The 24,877-nt window shown below is 41.7% G+C and overlaps 2 protein-coding genes across 7 annotated transcripts in view; both read left to right on the top strand.

Annotated features, from left to right (window-relative positions):
- Nucleotides 1–913: 913 nt before the first annotated feature.
- On the top strand, nucleotides 914–6,180 carry LOC129825973 (survival motor neuron protein 1-like). Of its 4 annotated transcripts, none has more exons than XM_055886164.1 (9): nucleotides 914–1,063; nucleotides 3,515–3,586; nucleotides 3,824–3,943; nucleotides 4,024–4,215; nucleotides 4,502–4,675; nucleotides 4,904–4,978; nucleotides 5,155–5,262; nucleotides 5,675–5,749; nucleotides 5,995–6,180. In XM_055886164.1, exons 1-8 carry the CDS (start codon nucleotides 1,016–1,018, stop codon nucleotides 5,726–5,728), a joined length of 843 nt encoding a protein of 280 aa, XP_055742139.1. In that variant the 5' UTR covers nucleotides 914–1,015; the 3' UTR covers nucleotides 5,729–5,749; nucleotides 5,995–6,180. The 4 variants fall into 4 exon arrangements, with proteins under 4 accessions (XP_055742139.1, XP_055742137.1, XP_055742136.1 ...); XM_055886162.1 differs by having other exon boundaries at nucleotides 915–1,063; nucleotides 6,026–6,180; XM_055886161.1 differs by having other exon boundaries at nucleotides 915–1,063; nucleotides 5,942–6,180.
- Nucleotides 6,181–21,341: 15,161 nt separating this feature from the next.
- The window catches only part of LOC129825967 (rhotekin-like), a 124,442-nt gene continuing 120,906 nt past the window's right edge, over nucleotides 21,342–24,877 (top strand). Inside the window, exon 1 of one of the 3 annotated variants that reach the window (XM_055886152.1) lies at nucleotides 21,342–21,589. Coding sequence is in view for 2 of the 3 variants with exons in the window: in XM_055886149.1 (XP_055742124.1) it covers nucleotides 21,794–21,904 (111 nt within the window). In the remaining variant the exon portion in view is untranslated. The other 2 variants (XM_055886149.1, XM_055886154.1) reach the window with 2 other exon arrangements.

Genomic DNA, 24,877 nt, shown 5'->3' with positions numbered 1-24,877 from the left:
TCGCTGCCAAACCTTGTTGATGCTCAATGGTGACTAAAAAGGAAGCTGTACCTCTATTGTTCAATTCCTTAATTTTGTTCAACACATCTGTGGTATCTTGAAGATAGGCTGGAAGTGACATCAGTAAAGGCTTAATAAAGTAATCAATGTACTTAGAGATGGGTTCTGTCAGACTTTCATTACCACTAATGACTGGTCTGCCTGGGGGATTTTCAAGATTTTATGTGGATTTTTGGAAGAAGGTAAAAAGAAGCCATACGCGGACTGCCATTGAAAAGAAATTTGAACTCATAGTCTGAAATGTAACCATTTTCCTTAGCTTCTGTGAGGATCCCTTTCAATTCCGTTTTCAGGTCCTCTGTAGGGTTGAAGGTAAGAGATTGGTAGAATTCGTAATTGTCTAATTGACGGTAGGCTTCTGTCACATATTTGTCTTTACACCACACTACTGTAGCACCACCTTTGTCTGCTTTTTTAATCACAAACCGTTCATTTTTTTATTTCCTAATAGCTGTTCTAAGATGGCAACGCAGCGTGAATGCACATGTGGAAATTGAATATCAACAGGGAAACTGTCAGCGGTTGTAATTGATTAACGTTTTATTAAAAAGTATGGATTTCAGCAAACAAAGTCGCGCATCAACAAAGGACAAACATAGGTACAGGGAAGGTTTAAGAATGCATTTTTTAGTATAGACGCATAGCTGGGCGCAGCCAAGACAACCTGAGCATCCAACGAACTTAAAGCTGGATCTATCTTTTTTTTTAGCCGACAAATCACGACTTTACAGCAAATGTATATATTTTTATTATTTTATTTTTTCTTGCCAGCAAATGTAAACAAAGGTGTTTGAGGACAGAGGGACGTCAGTTCGTTGTCAAGCCAACGCGCCAACAATTTTGTCGCAGCTTTTTAACGTCATCATTATTTAGGAACGTAAGCGACGCACGTTGCTTCGCTTCAGTAAAAACCCAACAATCAAAGCTGTGAGAGCAGCCACATTTCTGCGTATTCATGGCAAATGGGTGTAAAGATATGCTTTTTGCCCGTGGAGCTGGACAAGTAAGTTATAATTTATATAGTTACTCAGTAAATAGATAACTGCGTAGATTGGTTTGCTAACTAGTAGCTATTGTTGAATTTAAGCTAATGGTTGCAGATTCGCTAGATACCAACTAAGTTAGCCACCTAGCTAACGTGAGATAGATAGCGAGCTACTCGATAGCACCGGACTTTTAGTGTTAGCAGCACAGATGTAGGGTTAATTTTCATAATCTTTGGTGTTAGTGGGAACAAGTCAGATTGCCAGTTGATATGCCAGCATCAGTCACTAAAAAGACTGATGGCCAATTCCAAATGTAGTTAGCGGGAACCAGGAAGGTCACGTAGCATTGGATATGTTTTACTATCTAGCAATTACCTGCTAGTTAGCTTGGCCACCTAGTTATGACACATTTATTATGCAGCTATGAATATTGAGCAGTGCATCACGACAAGCTAGATGGAATATTGGCTAGCAAGTAGAAAGCATAATGTAAGGGATGGATCGAAATGTACAGAATGCGTACCTGGAGGAAAATGGGTCATGCTTTTTCAATTTCAGTCAAGGGGAGGGTCATGTAATTTATAATTTTATAAAATTTCAATATTTCTCAGTGTTTTAGAATGAGTTGCTTATTAGGCTATATATCGATGTGTGCCAGATGCTGCCCCTCATCTCTGATTCTCCGCGGGGCGCGATATCAAGAGCGCCTATAGGCTATTTAGTGTGGTCTCAATGAAATGATCTATAGGCTACGAAGTGCATGCTCGGGAGAATTACAGCGCATAGATATGTATAAGATAGCTGCTGGGATGGTGTAAATACAACTGGGCTGCATTACACTGCTATGGATATTCCAATCCTGATATTCCAATCTGCTCTTGCTGATCAACAACTTTTTGTGTGCTGCCTAACTCGTGGCTGTGCTGTATAGTCCTATGGTGGCAGTGCAGGAGGAGCGTCAAAGGTTTCTTCCCCCCCAAAATATGTCATTAGGCCTATGCGCTATGTATGTTCTGCTCAGTTTGAGAAGGAGTGCGCAACGATGAGATGGAGGACCCGAGGTCAACTTTGATAGCTTGCCACTACTATAATAGTTTTGTATTAAAAACAATATGTTTATTACCCATTATGTATTTTTCTGAGTTAATGACCTCACAATAAGCCAGATGTAAGTAACTTACATTTTGGTGCTGAAGATTCAAACAGCATCGCTGCACAATCGATCTGAAATGGACAGCTCGTGGTGCTGAAAGTAAGCAAATTTGAGTCGGCTAAATTAATTTCAACCATCTTCATTTTAATTATACTTTACTAACAACAAGAGGGCTTTGTGTTGGGGCCTATTTCATCCTATTTAAGAAGTAGGTCATGTAATTAGCTACGTTACATGCCCATAGAGAGAGCATTGCATTGTAGATTTTGTAGTCGACTTGAGCTGCAACAGATTTCCACAACGATTTTCTGTTTTGCTACCAACCATATTATAAGGTCAAATTGAAACATTTGTTCACAAAAAATACTGTTCTCGCATATTAGTGTTATTCAACACCCTAAATTAAAGGAATGAGTGGGTTTGGGTCTATTTTACATTAAGGAACCTTCTAACTTATGTAACCATACCAACCGTAACATATCACGCTAATTTGAGTATCCCTGATTTACATTTACTGTGTTACGTCTAGTCTATGAGACCAGCCGGGGAAAGACGTGACTGATGCATACGGGAATATCATTGTTTTGTTTCTTTGACATTCAGAGGCTGAGATACAACCTTTGATAGCAGAGGAAACAAAAAAATAGGCTTTGCTTGGAAAGTAATTTAATTTGGTTCACTACCAATTGATTAAAGAGACCTTTTAGGGAAACACTTGACACCTTCTCTCGTTGGGTTAAGCCACGGAAGAAGAGTAGCCAGCAGTTAAAGTTGGCATTTTTCTGCGTCGGTAGGCCTTCTCTGTCTGGTAGGCCTTCTCTGTCTGGTAGGCCTTCACTGTCTGGTAGGCCTTCTCTGTCTGGTAGGCCTAACTTTTGAAAGTGCCATACTCAGATCCTTAATGACTTCTCAGATTGAATTATTTGCAAACAGGGACAGCTTCGTTGCAAACAAGGCACACTGATTTGGCGTCGGAGAAATATAAGATGAACACGCAAGCCTATACCGCTGTCCATTCTTAGCCTGTAATTTCAGTCATTTGTGTGATATTAAAAAATATTCTGCTTATATGTGAAATGATGGCAAATTGCATGAAATGTTTCTAAAAGGCAATTTTTTTCTCAAACCTGCAAATACGACGATAGATTCATGCGACGCTTTTTACTATAAAGGAGATCTTTCCACCCCTACTGTTGTCCACGGTGGTCTGCGAAGCCACAACAGTTTTCTCCGTGTAACCCTTATTATAAATAACGTTCTTACTCTAAGTTTCTCAGATGATTGACTGATTAATCTAATTGTATTTTTCTCCTAGAGTGATGATTCTGACATCTGGGATGACACTGCACTGATAAAGGCCTACGACAAAGCAGTCGCGTCATTTAAGGTGCCTCTACAGTGTTGTTATAGCATTCTGTTGACTGTGTTCTTCTTTTCCTCATACGGATTGATAATTGGGTTGAGAAACATGCATCGGCATCATGCCGTTACACAGCTACGGTTTGTGCATTATGGTAGGCAAACACGCCTCCTAAAGTAGCGTCTCAGAAAAGTATCCTTGAAAATGTTCTGTTATCCCTCTGACGTCACGGTCCTTTTTTCACCATTGATCTTGACGTGTCAGACTGCCCTGAAGGATGAGGAGGACACGACAATCTCAAAGAAAGACAACCCTGGCAAGAAACGGAAAAACCACAAAAAGAACCGCAGCAGAAAGAGAAGCGGTGCTCCTTCCGATAAAGAGGTAGGTACTGCCCAATAATACAAATACTGTTAAATGAAAGGGTCTAGCCTGACAGATGTACCACAATTATCGTGTTGCAGTGGCAAGTCGGCGAGCCCTGCTGTGCCTACTGGTCTGAAGACGGCAAGCTTTACGCTGCCACCATCTCCTCCATAGACGAGAAGAGGGGCACCTGTATAGTTGTGTTCACAGACTATGGGAACGAGGAGGAGCTGAACCTCCGAGACCTTCTGACTGAGAGCTCCGAGGTAGAGGAGGAAGCCCCCGACAAGGTACGCTAAGGATGTTTGTAAAGATGACCCTAGGTGTATGATTGGTTTTGTAACTACTGACGGTTAGCCTGGTGGAACTAGCCTGATCGCTGCATTCACCATTCTGTTTTTACTGCACGTGAAGTGAAATAGAATGGTGAACTCAGCAGTCAGGCTAGTGGACACTGGACAGTCAGTTTCCGTTCACGGATTGGAGAGAAGGGGTTTAGGCATAGAAGTCAGACCTCAATTCCTTTTGAATGGGGACATTTTTTGGAGTGTTCTTATTTCTCTCTCTGTATTGCAGGTTAAAGAAGCAGAGTCTTCTACAAAGGAGAGCGATAGGTCGTCCGCCCCACACCCTCACAGTCACGCGCCACGCTCTAAACCTAAATCCAAATCCCCCAAAGTACCTCCGATGTGGGGTCCAGGTTTCCCTGGCTTTCCCCCAGGTGCCCCTCCCATGCCTGGCTTCAGAACGGTAAGTAGACCCTAATTGTAGGTTGTCAGTCGCTATTCATCCGTGCATTACTTCTTAACGTACGAAAAGCACCAACACATTTTGGTGAACTTTTGCTTTAACTTTCATTTGGAAGTTGCTTGACAGGCAGAGGGTCATTTGAAACTTGACATCTTGTATGTGTGGATGGAATAAATCCTATATTTGACAACGGAGTGTGCATATTGAAGAGTGTTCTTCTGTCTACAGGGAGACTCTAGACGACCTGGGGCCTCCGGGCCTGCCCCTCCGGGATGGCCTCCCATGACGGCCTCTGGGCCACCGGTAAGGTAGCTTCTAGAGCACAGAAATATTCTCTGGCATTTGAACTGTTGCCTGTAGAGATCAGACTCTATTCTCATATCGTATGGCGCTTATTGAGCAGTGTCGCCGGTACATTTCTTCATGCAACGTTCTGAAAGAGGCACCAGTCTGAACACAGTTGTTTTGTCTCTTATCAGATGATCCCTCCCCCTCCCCCCATGAGTCCAGACGGAGAGGACGATGAGGCCTTGGGAAGTATGCTGATCGCCTGGTACATGAGTGGATACCACACCGGATACTACATGGTACAGTTACATGCCATCCGCATCATGTCTTGCATGCTGTAGATGAGACAGTAATTGCTTATTACTGATGGTTAAGTTGAATAATTCACTGTCTAATACGCATAGGGGCATCTACATGGATACACGTTCTGTTCTTATTTTATATCTCTGGTTTGTTTTTGTTCTACCTTTTTGTTATTTTTAGTATTACATTGTTATTCATTGCTGCGTTGTTGGGGTTAAAGCTGGCAAGAAAAGCATTTCACTGTACTTGTGCACGTGACATTAAAACTTGACGAATCTGGAGCACGGTTCCATGGATCGCGTGAAGATTGATCGGAAATACATTTTTAGTTCAATGCCAGGTGTAAACGGGTTTTCCGACGCAAAAGGAAGTCTGTGCCTAAGTTGCTTCTTTTCTTTTCCGTTATAGGGGTTAAAGCAAGGCCGCAAAGAAGCTGCTGGAAAGAAGGCTCACCACAAGTGAAGGGGACTTCGTCCTTACCTGGTAAATAAATTATAAATAGGAGTTTTTTAGTCATTTACTAAGCTGACTTACTTTAGTGTTTTTTTTTATTGTGTTGTAGCCATTACCTGCTCGGAACGGGTTCCATTGAATTCTTTCTTGACCGACTTGCATGAGCCTCCGATGTTTCGATTGCCACTTTGTGGAAAGAATATAATTATCTTGCCATTTCAGACAACCGTCAACTAATATCTTCAAAACGTTTGTGTTCATCCCGCCACGAAAAGAATGACCTTTGTGTTCTGCTGCGGGTCCTAGGTGTTTGTCTCCATCCCAGATGCAGAGGACTGGAGTGCTGTGAATGAATTGTGACGTGTGTGAATGAACTCTTTGTTTCAAAGCCTCCATGTGTTTCGGGGGTTAAGTTTTGTATTCTTTGTAAATAAACCCAAATAAAGGATCTTAGCTCACAATTTGCTGTTACAATGTGACCTTTTATTCTGTTTAATACATGTGAATATTCAATTAGTTGATCTCGCACATGGAAAGTTACGACGTTTCGTTCTTTATATTTGTTGAGGGCATTGAGATACAGGGCCTGCGAGATCGTACGATCGGAGAGGATGAGGCAAAGCGAGCTGAATTGACCTATAAAAAAAAATGGTCCACGTGAGATCACGCCCTTTTTTGTATGGAGGTTTATGAGAGAGTGTCAAATTACATGAGGCTTATTTGATCGAATGTAAGTTTTGTAATGTTTAGGCTGTTACAAATGTACTGATATAAGTAGATGTGCCTGGCATTCTGTTAACTTTGAGAAAAACAACTTAGTTGTGCCTGTATTTCCTCTCATTGGCTAGAATGGTCCTGATCTCGCCGCCTCCCTCTATCTTTGAAGACATGTTTTTCCATTGTTAGAGTTGCCGCTCGACTATCTTGTCAATATGATAGATCAGCTTTGGTATATTTGACCATTATTTAACTAGGCAAGTCAGTTAAGAACTAATTCTTATTTTCAATGACAGCCTAGGAACAGTGGGTTAACTGCCTTGTTCGGGGGCAGAACGACAGATTTCTACCTTGTCAGCTAGGGGATTCGATTTTGCAACCTTTCGCTTACTAGTCCAACGCTCTAACCACTAGGCTACCTGCCGCAGTAACCGTTCTTCCCCAGTAGATGGCAGGGTAGTTCTGTACATACTGAAGAAGTAATGTTATAGCAATTGTTTCATTGTTCCTGCTTACATTAAAGCATGACATCATTCTGTCATGTCAATTTGCGAGTGATGTTTTGCAACCTATTTTCAATGTTGGCCAGCAACATCTCATAAACATATACCGACCATAATCTGTAATAAGACACTCCCTATCCATCTCTTTGTTTCACAACTGTCCTCTTTGCTCCCTGATGAGAGAAGCTTCTAAAGCTGTGGTGTATTCACTAGGAAGCAAACGGGATGAAACTGGGAGGGACCTACCTGAATCTGCCCGATAAGAAAGCAGTTTTCATTGGAAACATCTTCTGTTGCAAAACTGTTTGCTACAGTGTGCACGAATGAATGCACCCTGAGTATAACATCAACGCCAAAATAGGATTACCAAGACCTTGGGTTGGGGGAGGCCAAACGTAGTCCACAGTTCCACCTATCCCTTTGATGGAGTTTTCACCAATTCCCAGTATCCATTCTTTCAGATCTACTGATGTCTAGGCTAAGTTACTTGTGATATCCCTTTTCAGGGTATACACGTTGGTTGGAGGTTGTACATTCTTTGGATTTTTGGTTAATATCAAGAGAACAAGAATTGTTTTATGTAATGGTACTGTACGTCCTCTGGGCTTAGACGTAACGCAAACGTTTCATTTCTATTTTGCTTTATCCTCTTTATACCTTGATACACATAAATCCTTTCACATCATTAAAGGGTCATTACTTCTCTAGTTACATCCCAAAGGACTAATCCACAATAAATTGGAGTCAAAATATAAAGGGCATGTAAAGTATATGCATATATTACTACATACTGTAGTAGTACATAAAAAGCCATGTCATTATAGTAAGTGTAATGTGCTAGCTCTCATATTTCCCCTCTGGAGGCCATGTGGATGTTTTTTCTACTCGCGCGTGTGTGAGGGAGAGATTCTGTGGTTGAGATGAGAGAGGACTATTGTCTCCTATTTTAGACTATGCCATCATACCCCAGCTGTTCTCTAGGCTTTGCTCACAGCTATGTGATTGTCTTTTTGTATGTGTTCTATCACTGACATTTTGTACCCGTTGTACCAACGTTTGCCTCTGTGTATGACTCTCAGCGGTCACTGCTGTTTATTGTGTGTGTGTGTGATCGAGATAGGAGGAGACCGTTGCAATGAGAATTGCCCATCAGAGAGCAGAGGGATCACCAAGTCAGAAAGCCAGACTACGGGTAATCTGGGTTGGGCCAATATCATGGGGGGAGCTAGGGTTGGACAACGTCTTGGTTCCCCGATGTGGGCCCAGAGTCAGGCATAGGATAGCTGTAAGTAAGCCCCTTTCCTGACAATGAGCAATTCAAGGGGTCTGCCTCAGTAAGGAGTGCAGAGGGTCTGCCTCAGCTTGGAAAAGCTACGAAGGTGGTTTGAAATGTGGCTTGAAATGTCTGATTCCATGTACTTTTGGGCTGTTCAGACTGCAGGAAAACTACTAAAATTGTGAATTTGTCAGACCGCACTTGGAATTAAATAATAAAGTCATCAAATAAAAAAGATGTCACATACACAACAACTTAAATATTCTATTAAAGTAAAGTGATGTGAATAAATTATGCTTAAGTGGGAAGCAGTAGGGTGAATTCAGAAAGAGTTGGACAGCTTAATCCTGATGCATTTATTTCTTGGTCTCACAAGAGAAAATCAAAACTATTGTTGCTAAGCCCCTGCAGAGAAACCACATGATCAAAAACATCATAGTAGGGGGCAGAGCAAGCGTCAAACAGGAAGCTCACACCGCGAAGCACACGGTAAGATCAGTGACCAGTAACAGTGCATGGGTAAAATCACTGGGGAAGCCAGAAAAAAACATTACAACCTGTATTGTGACAATTGCATTTTCTCTATAACTTGTTTGTTTATATGCCTTGCCACCATGATATATAGGCCTAAGGCTGAGACAGTAAGAAGACACAGTGACAGAATCAATTCAACCACACCTTTGTTTCATCACTAACAGGAGAGTAATCTCTGTCCAATGAAGTCCACAAAACATATTGCATGTAACAAACAGTTACAAGACCTACAGCATGGTCAAGCAAGTTCATGTTTCCGACATTTTCAGACTACTAAACAACTATTGATTTAGAACCATGGAGAGTTACCACAAGTCGCAAAGAAAACAGGAGCTGCCTCCACTATTCTAGCACGATTTTCAACTTCAACATTTCAACATCATCAAATCACATATGCTTAGTGTAATACTGTGACAACTAAAAGATACCAAAAATGATTTAGTCCAATCAACATAAGATAAGTATGTGGCGGTCCATGGTGCTGATATCTCTCTTTATGTGTGTATGTGCACATAGAAAAAACATGTTCACTCACCCTAGACCTACTTATAGAGAAACGCCAATGCCATCCTCCTCTTTCATGTTGCCTAAACGGTCTATAACTCTGTCATACAGTACACGCTTTGAGTTTTTGTTGTCCTGGGTTACCTGTGTCACGAACCGGCTCAAAGCCCGTAACAAAAGGGAGACAACGTGGAGAAAAGAAGTAACAAAATATATATTTATTAACTAAAGTAACTAAGTATAACATACAATGGTGTGTGTAATCAGTAGTGTAAGTGAGTGTTTTGCATGCATGAATGTGATAATGCAGGGTGTTGAAAGATGCTAAAACAAACAACCAAAAAACCACCAAGAAACACAAACAAATCTATCAAGGTGTCTGCCTGGAGAGAGTCTCCCCATGAATGGGGAAGTGGTGTATTTATCCTGGGAGATACCGGGCCCAGGTGTCTCCCATGTAGCTGACGACCCTCCCCAACTCCGCCCACCGACATCCTAATAAGGAAACAAGAACAAAGAGAGAATACGGCAGACAGAGTGGGAGGGTCGTCACACCTGGCTAACATACTTGCTCGCTAGCCTAACTTCCTTTCATGGGCAACGATGAGCCAGGTAGTTAACATTAGCCTACTACATCTAGCTACATATTGATCTTCCACCGTCTCAGGCCAGGGGCACAATGTATGAATTTATGTTTGGATCAGAATCGCCTTTATAATCATTGGCCAGTGCAGAGAATTAAGTAAAACCACAAGTCCAAATCCCTATCTCCATTCATGGCTAATTTAGGAAAGGGCAAATTTTAGCTAGCTAGCCACCGGATGACAACGACACAACGAGATTAAACAAGTTGTTCAAGTTGTTTCTGACAATTACATTTTCCTTTTGATGTGATTGTTGTGAAGCCAAATCCAAACTGGCTTCCCTTGACATTTTTTGGGGTGCGCCAGGACCATTCACAGTTGAGCTCACTCAGTTTAGCTCAACTCTGATTGGCTATTATTTTATACTTTTTTTAATCAGGGGAGCCCAAATGCTTGCTAGCTTCCCTTGCATTCAATGGGTGTAATACTCATGGCTGAAATATCAACTGGGCATGCAGGGCACTTGCCCAGAGGCCCTGACCTCCATGGGGCTGTCATGCCAAATAATGTCCCACAGACAAAAAGTGTGTCCCCCCTGCGTCACAATGGGATTCGATAAACTATTAGCGTTCGTTGCCATATCAACAGTGTGATGACCTAATGATTCTAATTTTGTATCTCATTACCGCCTAAATTACGTTCTTTTCATCCCTGGTATGCAAACAAGGCTGATTTCCTCGTCCTCGACAATTTTGCTGTTTAAACTTGTTTTGTTTAGTTAATAAAATGAAAACTTTACTTCAAACTACTTGTGGCTACCTTGTTAACATTACAACATGAAATCCATTTCTTAGCAGTTGCTACTTTCCAGAAATAGCAAAGAAAACATGTAATCTGCTTGACACATTCATTTACTTACCTTTAAAGATCACAAAGTCAGCTAATTTCCACTCCATTCATATGCAAAACCGTTCCATTCATACACTGTCTTATCTGGGTGTCATGTTCTTCTTTTAACCAGCCTTTCCCTTATCTACACTGAAATAATATAATTTCAGTAGTCCTATATTATGATTGATTTTGTTCTATCTTGCATAGCTCATTAGTACACACGTGTGGTTAAATATATCTATTGTAGGTGCTAAGATACAGCAATGCACAATGAGGAACTAATAAATAGCCTCAAAGGATACCATACAACGTACATTAATGAAACACCTTGTGAAACAGCTGTGAAAACCAACCTGGCCAACCTTTAAAATCTAAACTTTGATATTTTTTGGGGGTACAGTTGTCATTAATTTATTTTCACAGATTTGTTGTACATTCACATGGCAATCAGACTAAAATACTGAATTCTGGTGTGTGGCATATAGAGTGGTTGCTGTGTGGGTGGGAGGTTCTGCCTGCCACTTATTCTCAACAGGAAGCCAGTCTCAGAAGGGGGACTTGAAGAGGGAGACTGCGAAGTCCAGGCACTGCGGCTCTCTTTGTTCTGAGTGTTTGCACTGCTAGTGTTTTTGTTAATCTGTGTATCTCACATATTATGTGCCCAGTATGATAGAGCAAGAAAATGTTCTTAGCAGGTAATAACAACATGACAATAACAGTAGATGATGTAATGAAAAGTTGGAGGCTGGTTGGTAATGGAGTACATAAGGTGAATCCACGTCTGGGTGTTAGGCAGAACCCCTAGGTCCTGCAAAACAGGAGCAGAGTTAAAGGGAACAGGGTAGGAGACAGACGTAAACAAGCAAACACAGGTTACACTTTACTGTGAGAAGATTTGATGGATTAGTGCAATGTTATAAATGGGAGGCATGTACTTTTCAACCGTTTTGGAAGGCATAGCCTACCTCCAAGCTGTTCCGACTCAGAGCACAGAGAATCAGACTGATCAGAACTCACTGGTTCTGGTGGATTGGATACCTCCTGGGGGGCTCAGACAGTCAATGGTCCTAAAGTCATTTGGAGAGGTAAATTGAAGAGGTACATTTTTATAAGCTCAGCTTAACTACCACTTAACTACCAGGCCTGGACGCTGTTGTTGTGTGCAAAGAGAATTACCTTCAGGTTGTTCTCCCACTGTTCCTGGTACCCATCAAGGGGCTTGCCCATGGCAGTCTTGAGGGTCTGGTTGGTCCATTCACCAAACCTGGAGGAGGTGGTAGGAAAGCGATATCAATTGACAATGTAAGATATTGAAATATGTCTGATTATGTACCATGGAAAACAAAAAACATTGTAAATTGTAGCTGTCCACCTTGACAATTCCACGTCAGAAGAAGTTTAGGTTGATTTTGGCAATCATGCGCTTCACTCCAGCATGCATCTCAGTCAGCAGGCCTCCTCCGCCTCCTCCTTAGTAAAAAATCACCCTCCTCTGTGACTGGCCATTCTTCCCCCGTAGGTACATGTGATTGCCTAACAAGTTTGGAGAGACGAGCTGTTGAAATACTCAAGTCTCTATATATTTGCGCTGCTGTCTTTCTCTCTCTGTTTCTCTCTCTCCATCTTCCACTCTCTTCCCACCTCTCTCACTTTCATCCTTTCTTTCTCACTTTCCTCCTCGCTCTCCACCCCTCTCTCTCTCTCTGTCTGTTTCTGTCTAGCGAAGACACCTAGTTAAGGGCATTTGGAATTACCATAATTGCTCACACCATCTCCATTTGATTGGTCAGGTTTAACTTATAGCTAGATATCTCAATATGACAGACAAATAACTATATGTATAGCTAGCAACATGTAGATGCCCAACTAGCTAGATGGTAAATGGTTGTTGAAAAATGGTTGTGCATAGCTAAATCTTTCCAGTTATCTAATAGAAGTTAAATGCTTAACGTTACCCTGAATTGTACATTTCTCTGAATGTTGTGCCTCCTGTCGAGATTAGTGGTGCCTTCTAGAGGTCGACCGATTATGATTTTTCAACGCCGATACCGATACCGATTATTGGAAGACCAAAAAAGCCTATACCGATTAATCGGCCAATTTTTATATACAGTATATTTGTAATAATGACAATTACAACAATACTGAATGAACAATGAACATTTTTATTTTAACTTAATATAATACATAAATAAAATCTATTTAGACTCAAATAAATAATTGTCACGACTTCCGCCGAATTCAGTCCCTCTACTTGTTCGGGCGGCGTTCGGCGGTCGACGTCATCGGTCTTCTAGCCATCGCCCCTCCACCTTTCATTTTCCATTTGTTTTGTCTTGTTTTCCTGCACACCTGGTTTATGTCTCCTCATAATTACTATGTGTATTTAGCCCTCTGTTCCCTCCATGTCTGTGTGGGGTATTGTTTATTGTCGAGGTTGGCACGCTTCCGGCTGGTTAGCACCGGGTTTTATGTGTACCTGTGTTTTTTGGCAGCCGGTACTTTGTACTTTGCTTGTGGTACTTTGTGCTGCCTTACTTGTTTTGGGCATTTGGTTTTGGTGACGCTGTTGCGTTCTGGTCTTACTATTTGCCTCAGTAAAGTGCTTCGTGTTCACTCATCTCTGCTCTCCTGCACCTGACTTCCATGCACCAGCTACACCCACCATTGACAATAATGAAACATGCTCAATTTGGTTTAAATAATGCAAAAACACAGTGTTGGAGAAGAAAGTAAAAGTGCAATATGTGCCATGTAAAAAAAAAAACTTTTAAGTTCCTTGCTCAGAATGTATGAAAGCTGGTGGTTCAATGTTCCCAGTTCTTCAATATTCCCAGTTAAGAAGCTTTAGGTTGTAGTTATTATAGGAATTATGATGTGTCGACTATTTCTCTCTATACCATTTGTATTTAATATACCTTTGACTATTGGATGTTCTAATAGGCACTTTAGTATTGCCAGCCTAATCTCAGGAGTTGATAGGCTTGAAGTCATAAACAGCGCTGTGGTTCAAACATTGCTAAGAGCTGCTGGCAAACGCAGTAAAGTTTGCATGAATGCTTATGATTCTGCTGCTGCCTACCACCGCTCAGACAGACTGCTCTATCAAATATCAAATCATAGACTTAATTATAATATAATAAACAGAAATATGAGCCTTTGGTCATTAATATGGTCAAATCTGTAAACTATTATTTTGAAAAAACAAAACATTTATTCTTTCAGTGAAATACGGAACCGTCCCGTATTTTATCGAACGGGTGGCAACCCTAAGTCTAAATATTGCTGTTACATTGCACAACCTTCAATGTTATGTCATAATTCTGGAAAATTCTGGAAAATTAGTTCGCACCGAGCCAGGTGGCCCAAACTGTTGCATATACCCTGACTCTGCGTGCAATGAACGCAAGAGAAGTGACACAATTTCCCTAGTTAATATTGCCTGCTAACATGAATTTCTTTTCACTAAATATGCAGGTTTAAAAAAATATTCTTCTGTGTATTGATTTTAATAAGGGCATTGATGTTTATGGTTAGGTACATTAGTGCGATTGTGCTTTTTTAGCGAATGCGCTTTTGTTAAATCCTCCCCCGTTTGGCGAAGTAGGCTGTGATTCGATGATAAATTAACGGGCACCGCATTGATTATATGCAATGCAGGACAAGCTAGCTAGCCTAGTAAAATCATCAACCATGTGTAGTTAACTAGTGATTATGTGATGGATTATTTTTTATAAGATAAGTTTAATGCTAGCTAGCAACTTACCATGGCTCCTTACTGCACTCGCGTAACAGGTGGTCAGCCTGCCACGCAGTTTCCTCTTGGAATGCAATGTAATCTGCCATAATCTGCATCCAAAAATGCTGATTACCGATTGTTATGAAAACTTGAAATCGTCCCTAATTAATCGGCCATGCCAGTTGACCTCTAATGCCTTCATAGTACTTCGCCTGCTTGGAAAGATAAAATAAAATCTTGAGGGATGCCATTGAAGCGCAAGCTACACACAAACAGAAAGCTTCAATAAATTACAGTAGCTAGCCAGTTAACGTTAGCTAAAGAAAACAGTCTGGCTAGCTAGCTGTCTAGCTGGCTGGCTAGCTACCTGACTAGGAAGGCGGAGGTAAATATGAATGAATGAATTACATTTTATTTTTGTGTCAAATCACCAGTTGGCAAACCATCCCTTAAGGGATTAATTGACACATTAACAAACATTGTGATAATTCTTCTCCAGTGTTCTCTGCAGTGTGCATCACAAAGAGTGAAAAAATGTAAGATAAAAAATCAATACATAGTTGTAAACAAGGTTGTCCAAGCAATAATTATATCCCTAGAGCAGTAAAAAAAAAATATATATATATACTTTTTAGCAGGGAGATACTATTTGGCATGACAGCGCCGCATTGATTTTGTAAGTCACTCTCACTCTGATATCATATTAACATGGCATAAATCATGGCAAAATGTGTAGAACTATGGGAAATTGGCTGTACAACTGCAACAACAACAAAAAAGGTATGTAAAGCCAACACGTTCACTTTCTGTTAATAAAATACTTTTTCTACTAACAGATCCCTCTGTACGTAATAAATAATAGTTTTTAATCCAGGTGCTGAGTTAATGCTGATTTGGAGGAGTGGATTAAATATAGAAGACACATTTCGGTTAAATGCATTCCCTTTCTCTTTAATGTGTTTGTCGATCAGTAGCGGTCAGTGCTATTTAAGCTGAGGGAGGACGATTTTTTTTCATGACCATGGCCTTATTTCAATTACAGCATATTGGATTACTGTCATTTATATTCCACTCACCCAGTTCAATGTAACCATGATAGATCTACATGATACTCAAATTATCCCCATACCCATCATGAGGTTGTTACAACCTAGCCTATGAATGAAAGTTTACGATGTAGGTGCACACAGGTCGAGAGACAGTGACACATTTTATTGGACAAATTCAAGTATGTTTATCCCCGTTTTGTTCCGTTTGCTTCCGTTTTAAGAAACGTTTAACAATAGAATCGTCGGAATGAATACACCCTTGATCACGAGTAAACAAACAGAAACATTGTATTCCTTCTTGCATCCATGCACTCTCCTCATCTCACCTCTCCCCTTCACTTGTGGACTTCAATGCACAACACACCAGCTGAATGTGACCAGGCGAAAAAACCTTTCCAAGTCAAACCGCATCGTTGTCACCAAATTAGCTAAAGTAACGTCATAGTCAGCATAGCTAATAGTCAAACCAAAAGCCTACCCTAACTTGGAAGAGTTCCAGGGTTGTGTTGGATAGTTATAGCCAGCCAGCTAACATATCATCCCTCTGTTTGAGCAGGGTGTTTGAGTAGGCTAAACTAGCTAGCTGCATTTGATAGCTAAGTAAGTGAAACTGAAAGTGAAAAAAAGACAACCTCTCTCTATTTATTTCTCTCTTGCTTCTCCTTCATTTTGAAAGAAATACAGTTGTTCTAAACTGTTCAATTATTGTCTTTCTTTCTCTTTGAGTCAACTATTCACCACCGTACAGAGTGCTGTTGAGGCTACATCCTGCTCTGAATTGAGAGAGACTGGGTGGCAGCGGTTACATGAAGACCATGGCATAATACATTCATCATCATTAGAAAGTCAGACATAGACACTCATGAAAGATCTAGACAAATGTCCCTCCCAAAGTAAATGTACAGTTGAAGTTGGAAGTTTACATAGACTTAGGTTGGAGTCATTAAAACTTGTTTTTCAATCACTCCACATATTTCTTGTTAACAAGAACAAGTCGTTTTGGCAAGTCGGTTAAGACATATACTTTGTGCATAACACAAGTAATTTTCCCAACAATTGTTTACAGACAAGTTATTTCACTTATAATTCACTGTATCACAATTCCAGTGGGTCAGAAGATTACATACACTAAGTTGACTGTACCTTTAAACAGCTTGGACAATTCCAGAAAATGATGTCATGGCTTTAGAAGCTTCTGATAGGATAATTGACATCATTTGAGTCAATTGGAGGTGTACCTGTGGATGTATTTCAAGGCCTACCTCAGAAAAAAAATTGTAGACCTCCACAAGTCTGGTTCATCCTTGGGAGTAATTTCCAAACGCCTGAAGGTACTGCGTTCATCTGTACAAACAATAGTACACAAGTATACACACCATGGGACCAAGCAGCCGTCATACCGCTCAGGAAGGAGACCCGTTCTGTCTCCTAGAGATGAACGTACTTTGGTGTGAAAAGTGCAAATCAATCCCAGAACAACAGCAAAGGACCTTGTGAAGATGCTGGAGGAAACAGGTACAAAAGTATCTATATCCACAGTAAAAGGAGTTCTATATCGACATAACCTGAAAGACCGTTCAGCAAGGAAGAAGCCACTGCTCCAAAACCACCATAAAAAAAGCCAGACTACAGTTTGCAACTGCACATGGGGACAAAGATCGTACTTTTTGGAGAAATGTCCTCTGGTCTGATGAAACAAAAATGGAACCGTTTGGCCATAATGACCATCGTTATGTTTGGAGGAAAAAGGGGGCCGCTTCCAAGCCAAAGAACACCATCCCAACCGTGAAGCACGGGGGTGACAGCATCATGTTGTGGGTGTGCTTTGCTGCAGAAGGGACTGGTGCACTTCACAAAATAGATGGCATCATGAGGAAGGAAAAATGTGGATGGAAAATGATGTGGATATATTGAAGCAACATCTCAAGACATCAGTAAGGAAGTTAAAGCTTGGTCGCAAATGGGTCTTCCAAATGGACAATGACCCCAAGCATACTTCCAAAGTTGTGGCAAAATGGCCTAAGGACAACAAATTCAAGGTATTGGAGTGGCCATCACAAAGCCCTGACCTCAAGAAAATAGAACATTTGTGAGCAGAACTTAAAAAGTGTGTGCGATCAGGGAGGCCTACAAACCTGACTCAGTTACACCAGCTCTGTCAGGAGGAATGGGCCAAAATTCACCCAACTTATTGTGGGAAGCTTGTGGAAGGCTACCCAAAACGTTTGACCCAAGTTAAACAATGTAAAGGAAATGCTACCAAATACTAATTGAGTGTATGTAAATTTCTGACCCACTGGGAATGTGATGAAACTTCCGACTTCAACTGTATTTTAATCAGATGCCAAATTTAGCTTTTATGACTGGCAGGCAGACAGACTTCAGTCAACAAGGCTCTTTATGGTTCAAACAATCTGTTTGTGAAAGAACAGAAAAAAGGCATCAGATTTCAAAAACATCAACTTTAGGGCATATTTTGTTTATGTATTGTTAAGATCTAAAAGCCATCATTCGAAGAATGAGGACTGAGGACCTAATACCAGCGATAATAATATTTTTAAGTGAGACCAAGACGACCTTTGACCTTTCGGATTCCATTCACAGCAGGTCTTAGTACAGTTCATATGACCAGGGAGCATTAAGTGTTTCTGATACACATTCCTTGAGCTTTGTTGGCCATTACAGGTGGTTGTAAATTACACTTAGCGCCTTGCCACCAGCCACCCTGTGGCCTCTCAACCACGAAACCCAGGCTGGTGCATCTATGGTCATGATCCCTGCCATCCCTACCCTACTTACACAGCAACAACGGTTGCTGAACAACCATCAGCATCAATCCGGCACAACCGATTGTGGTGAGGGGAAAAGAGTGATGGTAGAGGTTTACACTCTTCTACCATCCATTATCTTTTTCAGTTCTTTGATTCCCAAAAAACACCCTGCATTTCTATGCTTTCCTCTCTGTCACACTTATCCAGACAGCATCTTATTTGCCCCATCTGGTCCATGACACCTACTTACCTGAATTTACCCCCTCAATCTCCTCCTCATACTACTTGTCCTCTTCTCTTTTGCCTATGAATAGTTTGTCACCAGAATCGTCAGAAGCACCAACAGTAGACTGACGTCATTTTTCTACAGTAGGCTAGGCTGTACAGTAAACGTGGGCAAGCTACAGTAGCCTATAGTAGCCTACATTGTCTTTGCAATGCTTAGTGGCTGTGTTGGTCTGCTTTGTAACTTAACCAGAAATTAGCCCGAACAGGGGTGTAATCATGATGCCAATTATGTTGCAAAATTGAGTTTCTATTGGACAAATTCAGGTAGGTCCCTCACAGTTTCGTTCCGTTTGCTCTGTTTTCTTCTGTTTGGTTCTTAAACTGTAAACTTTTTCTGTAATGAATACACCCCGGTGTTTGAACACGGTGCGAACACCGGGGCCTCACTGAGGTGGCAGTCTGCGCCAGCCTTCTGACGCCTCACGGCCCGCTGAAGGTGCACATGAGCGGCGTCTCATGTCTCCTCTGAGCATCTAAACCAGTCGTCCACTGCAGGAGCCTCGATCTGGCTCTGATGCCACGGCGCCAGAACCGGCTGGTACCCCAGTACGCACTGGAAGGGGGAGAGGTTAGTGGAGGAGTGGCGGAGCGAGTTTTGGGCCATCTCTACCCAGGGTATAAACGCCGCCCACTCCCCCGGCCGGTCCTGGCAATAGGACCGCAGAAACCTACCCACATCCTGGTTCACTCTCTCCACCTGCCCGTTACTCTCAGGGTGTAAACCTGAGGTAAGGCTGACCGAGACCCCCAAAACGTTCCATGAACGCCCTCCAGACCCTTGACGTGAACTGGGGACCTTGATCAGATACTATGTCCTCAGGCACCCCGTAGTTCCGGAAGACGTGTGTGAACAGAGCCTCCGCAGTCTGTAGGGCCGTAGGGAGACCGGGCAAAGGGAGGAGACGGCAGGACTTAGAAAACCGATCCACAACGACCAGGATCGTGGTGTTACCCTGTGAGGGAGGAAGATCCGTTAGGAAGTCCACCGACAGGTGCGACCACGGCCGTTGTGGAACGGGTAAGGGTTGTAACTTACCTGGCAACTTAATGGTTGCCAGGTAAAGATCCAGCTGGAATTGGAACCCCTGACATCTTTAAGCCGTCCCATCATACTCCTCGGAAGAGTGAGCCGAATCCCACTGGGACCAGGTGAAGGAGGGGTGGGTAGTGGTGTAGGCGGAGGCGCTAGAGGCACTCCTCTTCTCTCCCAGCGATCCATCGTCTGTAGGACGCGATCCATGGCGGTGCCGAGATGACTGCTGCATGGCCGAATGCTGCTGGACGCGCTCCTCAACCCCTAATACGGGGTTGTCTGCTCCTGCTGACTCCATATCCTGGAGGTGCGGGATTCTGTCAGAATGGTGGGTGTAGCTGGTGTATGCAGTCAGGCCCAGGAGAGCAGAGAATTGGGAGCAACATAACTTTACTCAGAATAATGAATGGTGCAAGGTAAAACAATACACTTGCCCAAACACAAACACACAAACATTAACTTTTACGCACGGGCAAGAAACAGCACCCGTCGAAATAACCAGTCACCAACATTACCGAACATGACTTAAAACAATCCCGCACAACACCATGGGGGAAACAGAGGGCTAGATACATGAACAATAATTAGGGGAATGAAAAACAGGTGTGTAGAAACAAAGACAAAACAAATTGGAAATGAAAAGTGGATCGGAGTTGGCTAGTAGACCTGCCACACCGACCACCGAGTGCCTCCCGAACAAGGAGAGGAACCAACTTTGGCTGAAGTCGTGACACTGCCTACAGTATAGGCTACATAAGCTTATATTTCAGTGACATTGAAATACATTTAATGTTCACTCAATTGAGTTCTATTTTCCTATTTGGCTACTGGCAGTTCTTTTTGCCTCAATATATTTCATGATGTGTAGCCTAAAAGGCGCATAATGATGTGCCAAATCTTGATTTAGTACATTATTATTGCGTGAGCAATATAATAAGCCCGCTCAATATTTGCAGCCATAGGTGATAATATCTCTCTAGGAGCTGATCCGTCATCAGTATTGTGGAATAATTCTAATGTTAAGGTAAGATTTTTATGGAGAAAGCTGATCTGAGAGCAGGGCTGCCATTCTTTCAATCCTATCATCGACACGTGCCTCAACGACGCACTTAGTGTACGTTGTCTCTGCGTTGTGTTTTGGGAAACGCATATTACATCTTCAGCCGTTGGGGTGGGTGTGCGGGGGGGGGGGGGGGGTCTATTTACTAAGCTAACGTATGGAATTGTTTTAAGTTGGTCATACCATGGATCATTTTCCTATTTGATTTTGAAGTTAGGGACCCATGTAGGTATCCTCCAAAGATAGACATATATAAAAAAATATAACATATTTAATTTACTGCTATAGCCCATAGAAATGCATTTAATAACGCATTCATAAATAGCAAATCATACAGTATAATGTTTTGAAGTGTTATTCCCATATCTAGAAGATATAAGAAAGCTCAGGAAATCGATACATTTTTTTTTTTTTTACATTTTGAATACCTGTACCGGCTACCTTATGAAGCAAAATGGAGAATGTCTCCCCTTTCCATAGTGGAGTTATAATTTGTTTGTAGCCCAAACCTTTTGGAAACTACAGACAGAAGTTGGCTCATCGGTGGTACTGACTTCAGTCTCAATCTACCACATCCGCCTATGTAACATCTGCTGTGGAAAGTAGCAGAGATACAGTCCTTTGTTTTTTTTGTATAGGCTATCTCTAACTTAAACAGAAGGATTTTGATGTGGATTGTTTTATTGTTTAATGTCGACCCTATAGGTTTTTAAAACACTCGTAAGCCTTAGTTCCATCTCTACCGGGAAACCGGGTCCAGCAGAACAAGGCAGAATCCCTGTTTACATGCAGCGCTAAACAAGACATCGCCGGTAGAGGTCTCAACTGGGATAATCCAAAAGTTATGTCGGGCACCACAGAGTCACACACAGTGGGCACACCAGGGAATTTAGAGCTTTCTGGAAATGATGCAGGGAGTCTGTAAGTATTCCTCTATGAATAGTTTGTTATTTGTAGTTGAAAAATAGTTGAGAGTAGCCTAAACATAATTGTGTCCTTTCGAGAAACGTTGATGTAGTTGCGCACCTGGATAAACTACTTCCAAAAGGATCTTCACAGCAGCGCGCTACCAATAGGACGTTTCAAACAGCAAGAAGTCTTTTGATTATAACCCGCAAGTTTGCAATGTTTTGTCGAACTCAAACAACAAGAGCCACGATTGCCCGTGGTTCAGCCCTTGAAATGGAGTTACGGCGAGGGAAATTCAGACGGAGTGTTTTCTTGGACACGTTACAGGTAAATTGAGGTTATTCTTATCGAGGACGAACGTAGGGTTTTGTTTACTTTCATTTGGTCGTTGCGCTCTGTATCCGCACTATGATAGCGCTGCAATCACGATGAGAAACGTGTTGTGCTGGGCAATGGCAGGTACAAAGTTGTCCCCAAATCCGTAATACATTGTAGCCGCTAATGCCTAGTGTATTTCTCTTTCATTGAAATGTGCAACAATTTAATGGTAGGGGTCCGTGTATCGTCCCGTCATTGGTTATTTGATTCAGAAGACAAAGTGGAAAAATGGAAAACAGCTAGATTTTCGTTTTGGGTTTCTGAATTTGAAAAACGAAAATCGGACATTAACTTGTTTTCTCATTTATTGTGTTAAAATTGGACATGGAATAACAAACAAATAACAACACATTTTATTCAAATTTTCCATTTTCGTTTTTTGTTCTGTTCATACCTGAAAGCTCATAGAATATTCACAGGGCTTGGGATGGGTGTTTACAGCCTAGGTTGGCAGCACAAATAATGGATTAGACTGTGTGAGTGTGACAGGAAGATAAAAATACTCATGTTAGCTAAGATGTAGATTGTAGACCTTATCATGAAATCAACACGCCGATAGAACAAACTCAACAACTGAACGAAGTTGGCTTGCACTAGCTAGCTGGCTGGCTACCACTGGCTAGCTAGCAAGCTGGCTACTGATCAGCTAGCAGGCTGGCTGGTTAGCTAGCCCTACCTGGCTACTGGCTATAGTCATGTTAGCTAGTGGAAGTAAGTTAGTCCCTCATGCTACACGATGAAGCTGCCTGGTCAGAGCTACCAGCTGAAGAAAGGTGAGATTTCTCCATTACTTTCTGTAGCTAACTTAGCTAGACCTTCTGGGTGGATGATGGTGCTTATTGACTGATTAATAATGAACTGCAGTTACTATCTGGCACTTTGACCGATCTGGCACTTTGCATAGCTAATTTAGCTATTGCTTACACATGCAACAATATCCAATTAAGCTATAGTCAGCGATGGTGTGTGTGTGAATGTTCCCGCAGGGGAAGGGCACAGCATGGTATCTGAGCAGATCATCATGAATTTCATGTAGTTACATTAGCCAATACAGTAAGTTATTATTGTTATGAGTACACTTCAAACATCCTTTCCTGCTCACTGAAATTCATGACAATTGGCTTCCTTCTCAGGATGTATACATAGCCCCTGTCTCAAGGGCTGATGAGCAGTGATACGGAGCCAGTCTGATATTACTCATTCCTCTCTTTCACTCACTCACGAGGACCATTCACAGTTGTCATTCCCTATCCAGTGGACATCATGCTCTCAAGGTCCTGCACTACTGGCTCCTACAACACCGTGATGAGAAGCAATACGCCGGTCTCCATGACTATACGTCTATACAGTGATCCCTCGCCACTTCGCGGTTCACTTATCGCGGATTCGCTATTTCGCGGATTTTCATAATGCATTTTTTTATTTTTTTGGTGCATTGTGCTCTGCATTCTGATTCGCTAAAAACTCACTCCCGCTTCTTGTATCAAAACATGCTACGAATTGTGCTATCATTTTGTCGTCTCGTGCAGTTATGTGTACGTACATAAAACAGCTTGGCAAATTTACATTAAGTTGGCCAAATTATCTTGTAATTTCGAACATCTCCTAACCCCATAATGTTGACGAAACATGGATAGAGGCTGGTTATATGGATAGGGATAAAAAAGTTATATGGATATAAAAAGTTATATGGATAAAAAAGTTTTCTATTTCGCGGATTTCACTTATCGCGGGTCATTTTCGGAACGTAACCCCCGCGATAAACGAGGGATTACTGTATATCTCTCTAACCCTGCTGTACCCTACAGTGCTGAAACAATATGACTCTAGAACAGTTTTACACTCTTTTTTAAATGGAATGCTCAATAGTGATTATTCTCTCTGTCTTCACCCATCCTCACAGTTCACTCACAGATGGCATGTAGGCTGGTTGATGGCACCTGCATGTCTGTTTGAGATACAACTGGACAGAACATATCAGAACGCTTGGTCCTGAGACCATCCTCTCCTTTCCTGTCACAGAATTTGAATGATCCCTCAACTGCCCCATGCTCTCTCTCTCCTTCTCTCCAGGATACATTAGGTGAAATTGCTTTGTTGTTGGCATCCCTTCGTCTTACATTTTCTCACTTTTGTTCAACTGCTCTTCTGATTAAATTATTTTAATACAATGTTTAAATAGTTTTTTTTTTTTTTGTGAAAGTTGACAGAAGGCACCACTAGATGTGGGGGGAGAGAGTGGATAGATGGGTGTAGATTGGTTTGGTGGAAGAAACTCCCTCTCCCCCTACCTCCCTTCCTTCACTTAAAAGTGAATGCCCCTCCACCAGGACTGCCGCACAGAAGAACTTACAGGCTGCGCAGAGATGCAAGAAATTGAAGTTCACCTCGTTAGTTTGCACTGTATAGATCAATGTTTTTTCTGTGATAGAATCGACATTTAATCAGCCCCTTTCCAATGCTACAAAACAAAACAACTATAATGTTGCAAGATTGAGTCTATGATTTTGTTGTAGGCAGAGTGCAACGGAGTAGAATTCTATTGGCAGGGGTAGCCCATGAACGATCTTTCAATCACCTGTAGGGAATGCACTTTTCAGATCAGAGCAGCGCGTGTGAACATTTGTTGATATTCTTTTCTAGCTAATGTGTTATTAGCCCAGTTATAGATAAGTATAGGTCAGCAATGGGGAGTTACTGCTTTCTACAAGAGCACAAAACATGCAGGCTACATTTCAAGCTATATGTTCAGAAATAGCGACAGCATAGCACTAGGACTAATGTAGCCTACATTGTGTTAACTGAGGAAAGAGTGACCTAACACAAGCGGTAATATGTAGCTAACTCTTGGCTGACAGAAACCATAATATGATTAGCTACTATTTACAATGCATCACATCACAGGTGACCTCACCAGTGATC

The sequence above is a fragment of the Salvelinus fontinalis genome, chromosome 28 (assembly GCF_029448725.1).
Source record: "Salvelinus fontinalis isolate EN_2023a chromosome 28, ASM2944872v1, whole genome shotgun sequence".
Taxonomy (NCBI): Eukaryota; Metazoa; Chordata; class Actinopteri; order Salmoniformes; family Salmonidae; genus Salvelinus; species Salvelinus fontinalis.
This window is presented reverse-complemented; position numbering and strand designations above follow the sequence as displayed.

Bases quoted from the DNA above. Each gene is read 5' to 3' on its own strand.
- LOC129825973 (XM_055886164.1), top strand. From the start codon at position 1,016: ATGGCAAATGGGTGTAAAGATATGCTTTTTGCCCGTGGAGCTGGACAA. The intron at 4,216-4,501 runs GTACGCTAAGGA...TCTGTATTGCAG, and splicing joins AGGAGGAAGCCCCCGACAAG to GTTAAAGAAGCAGAGTCTTC. The intron at 5,263-5,674 runs GTACAGTTACAT...TTTCCGTTATAG, and splicing joins ACCACACCGGATACTACATG to GGGTTAAAGCAAGGCCGCAA.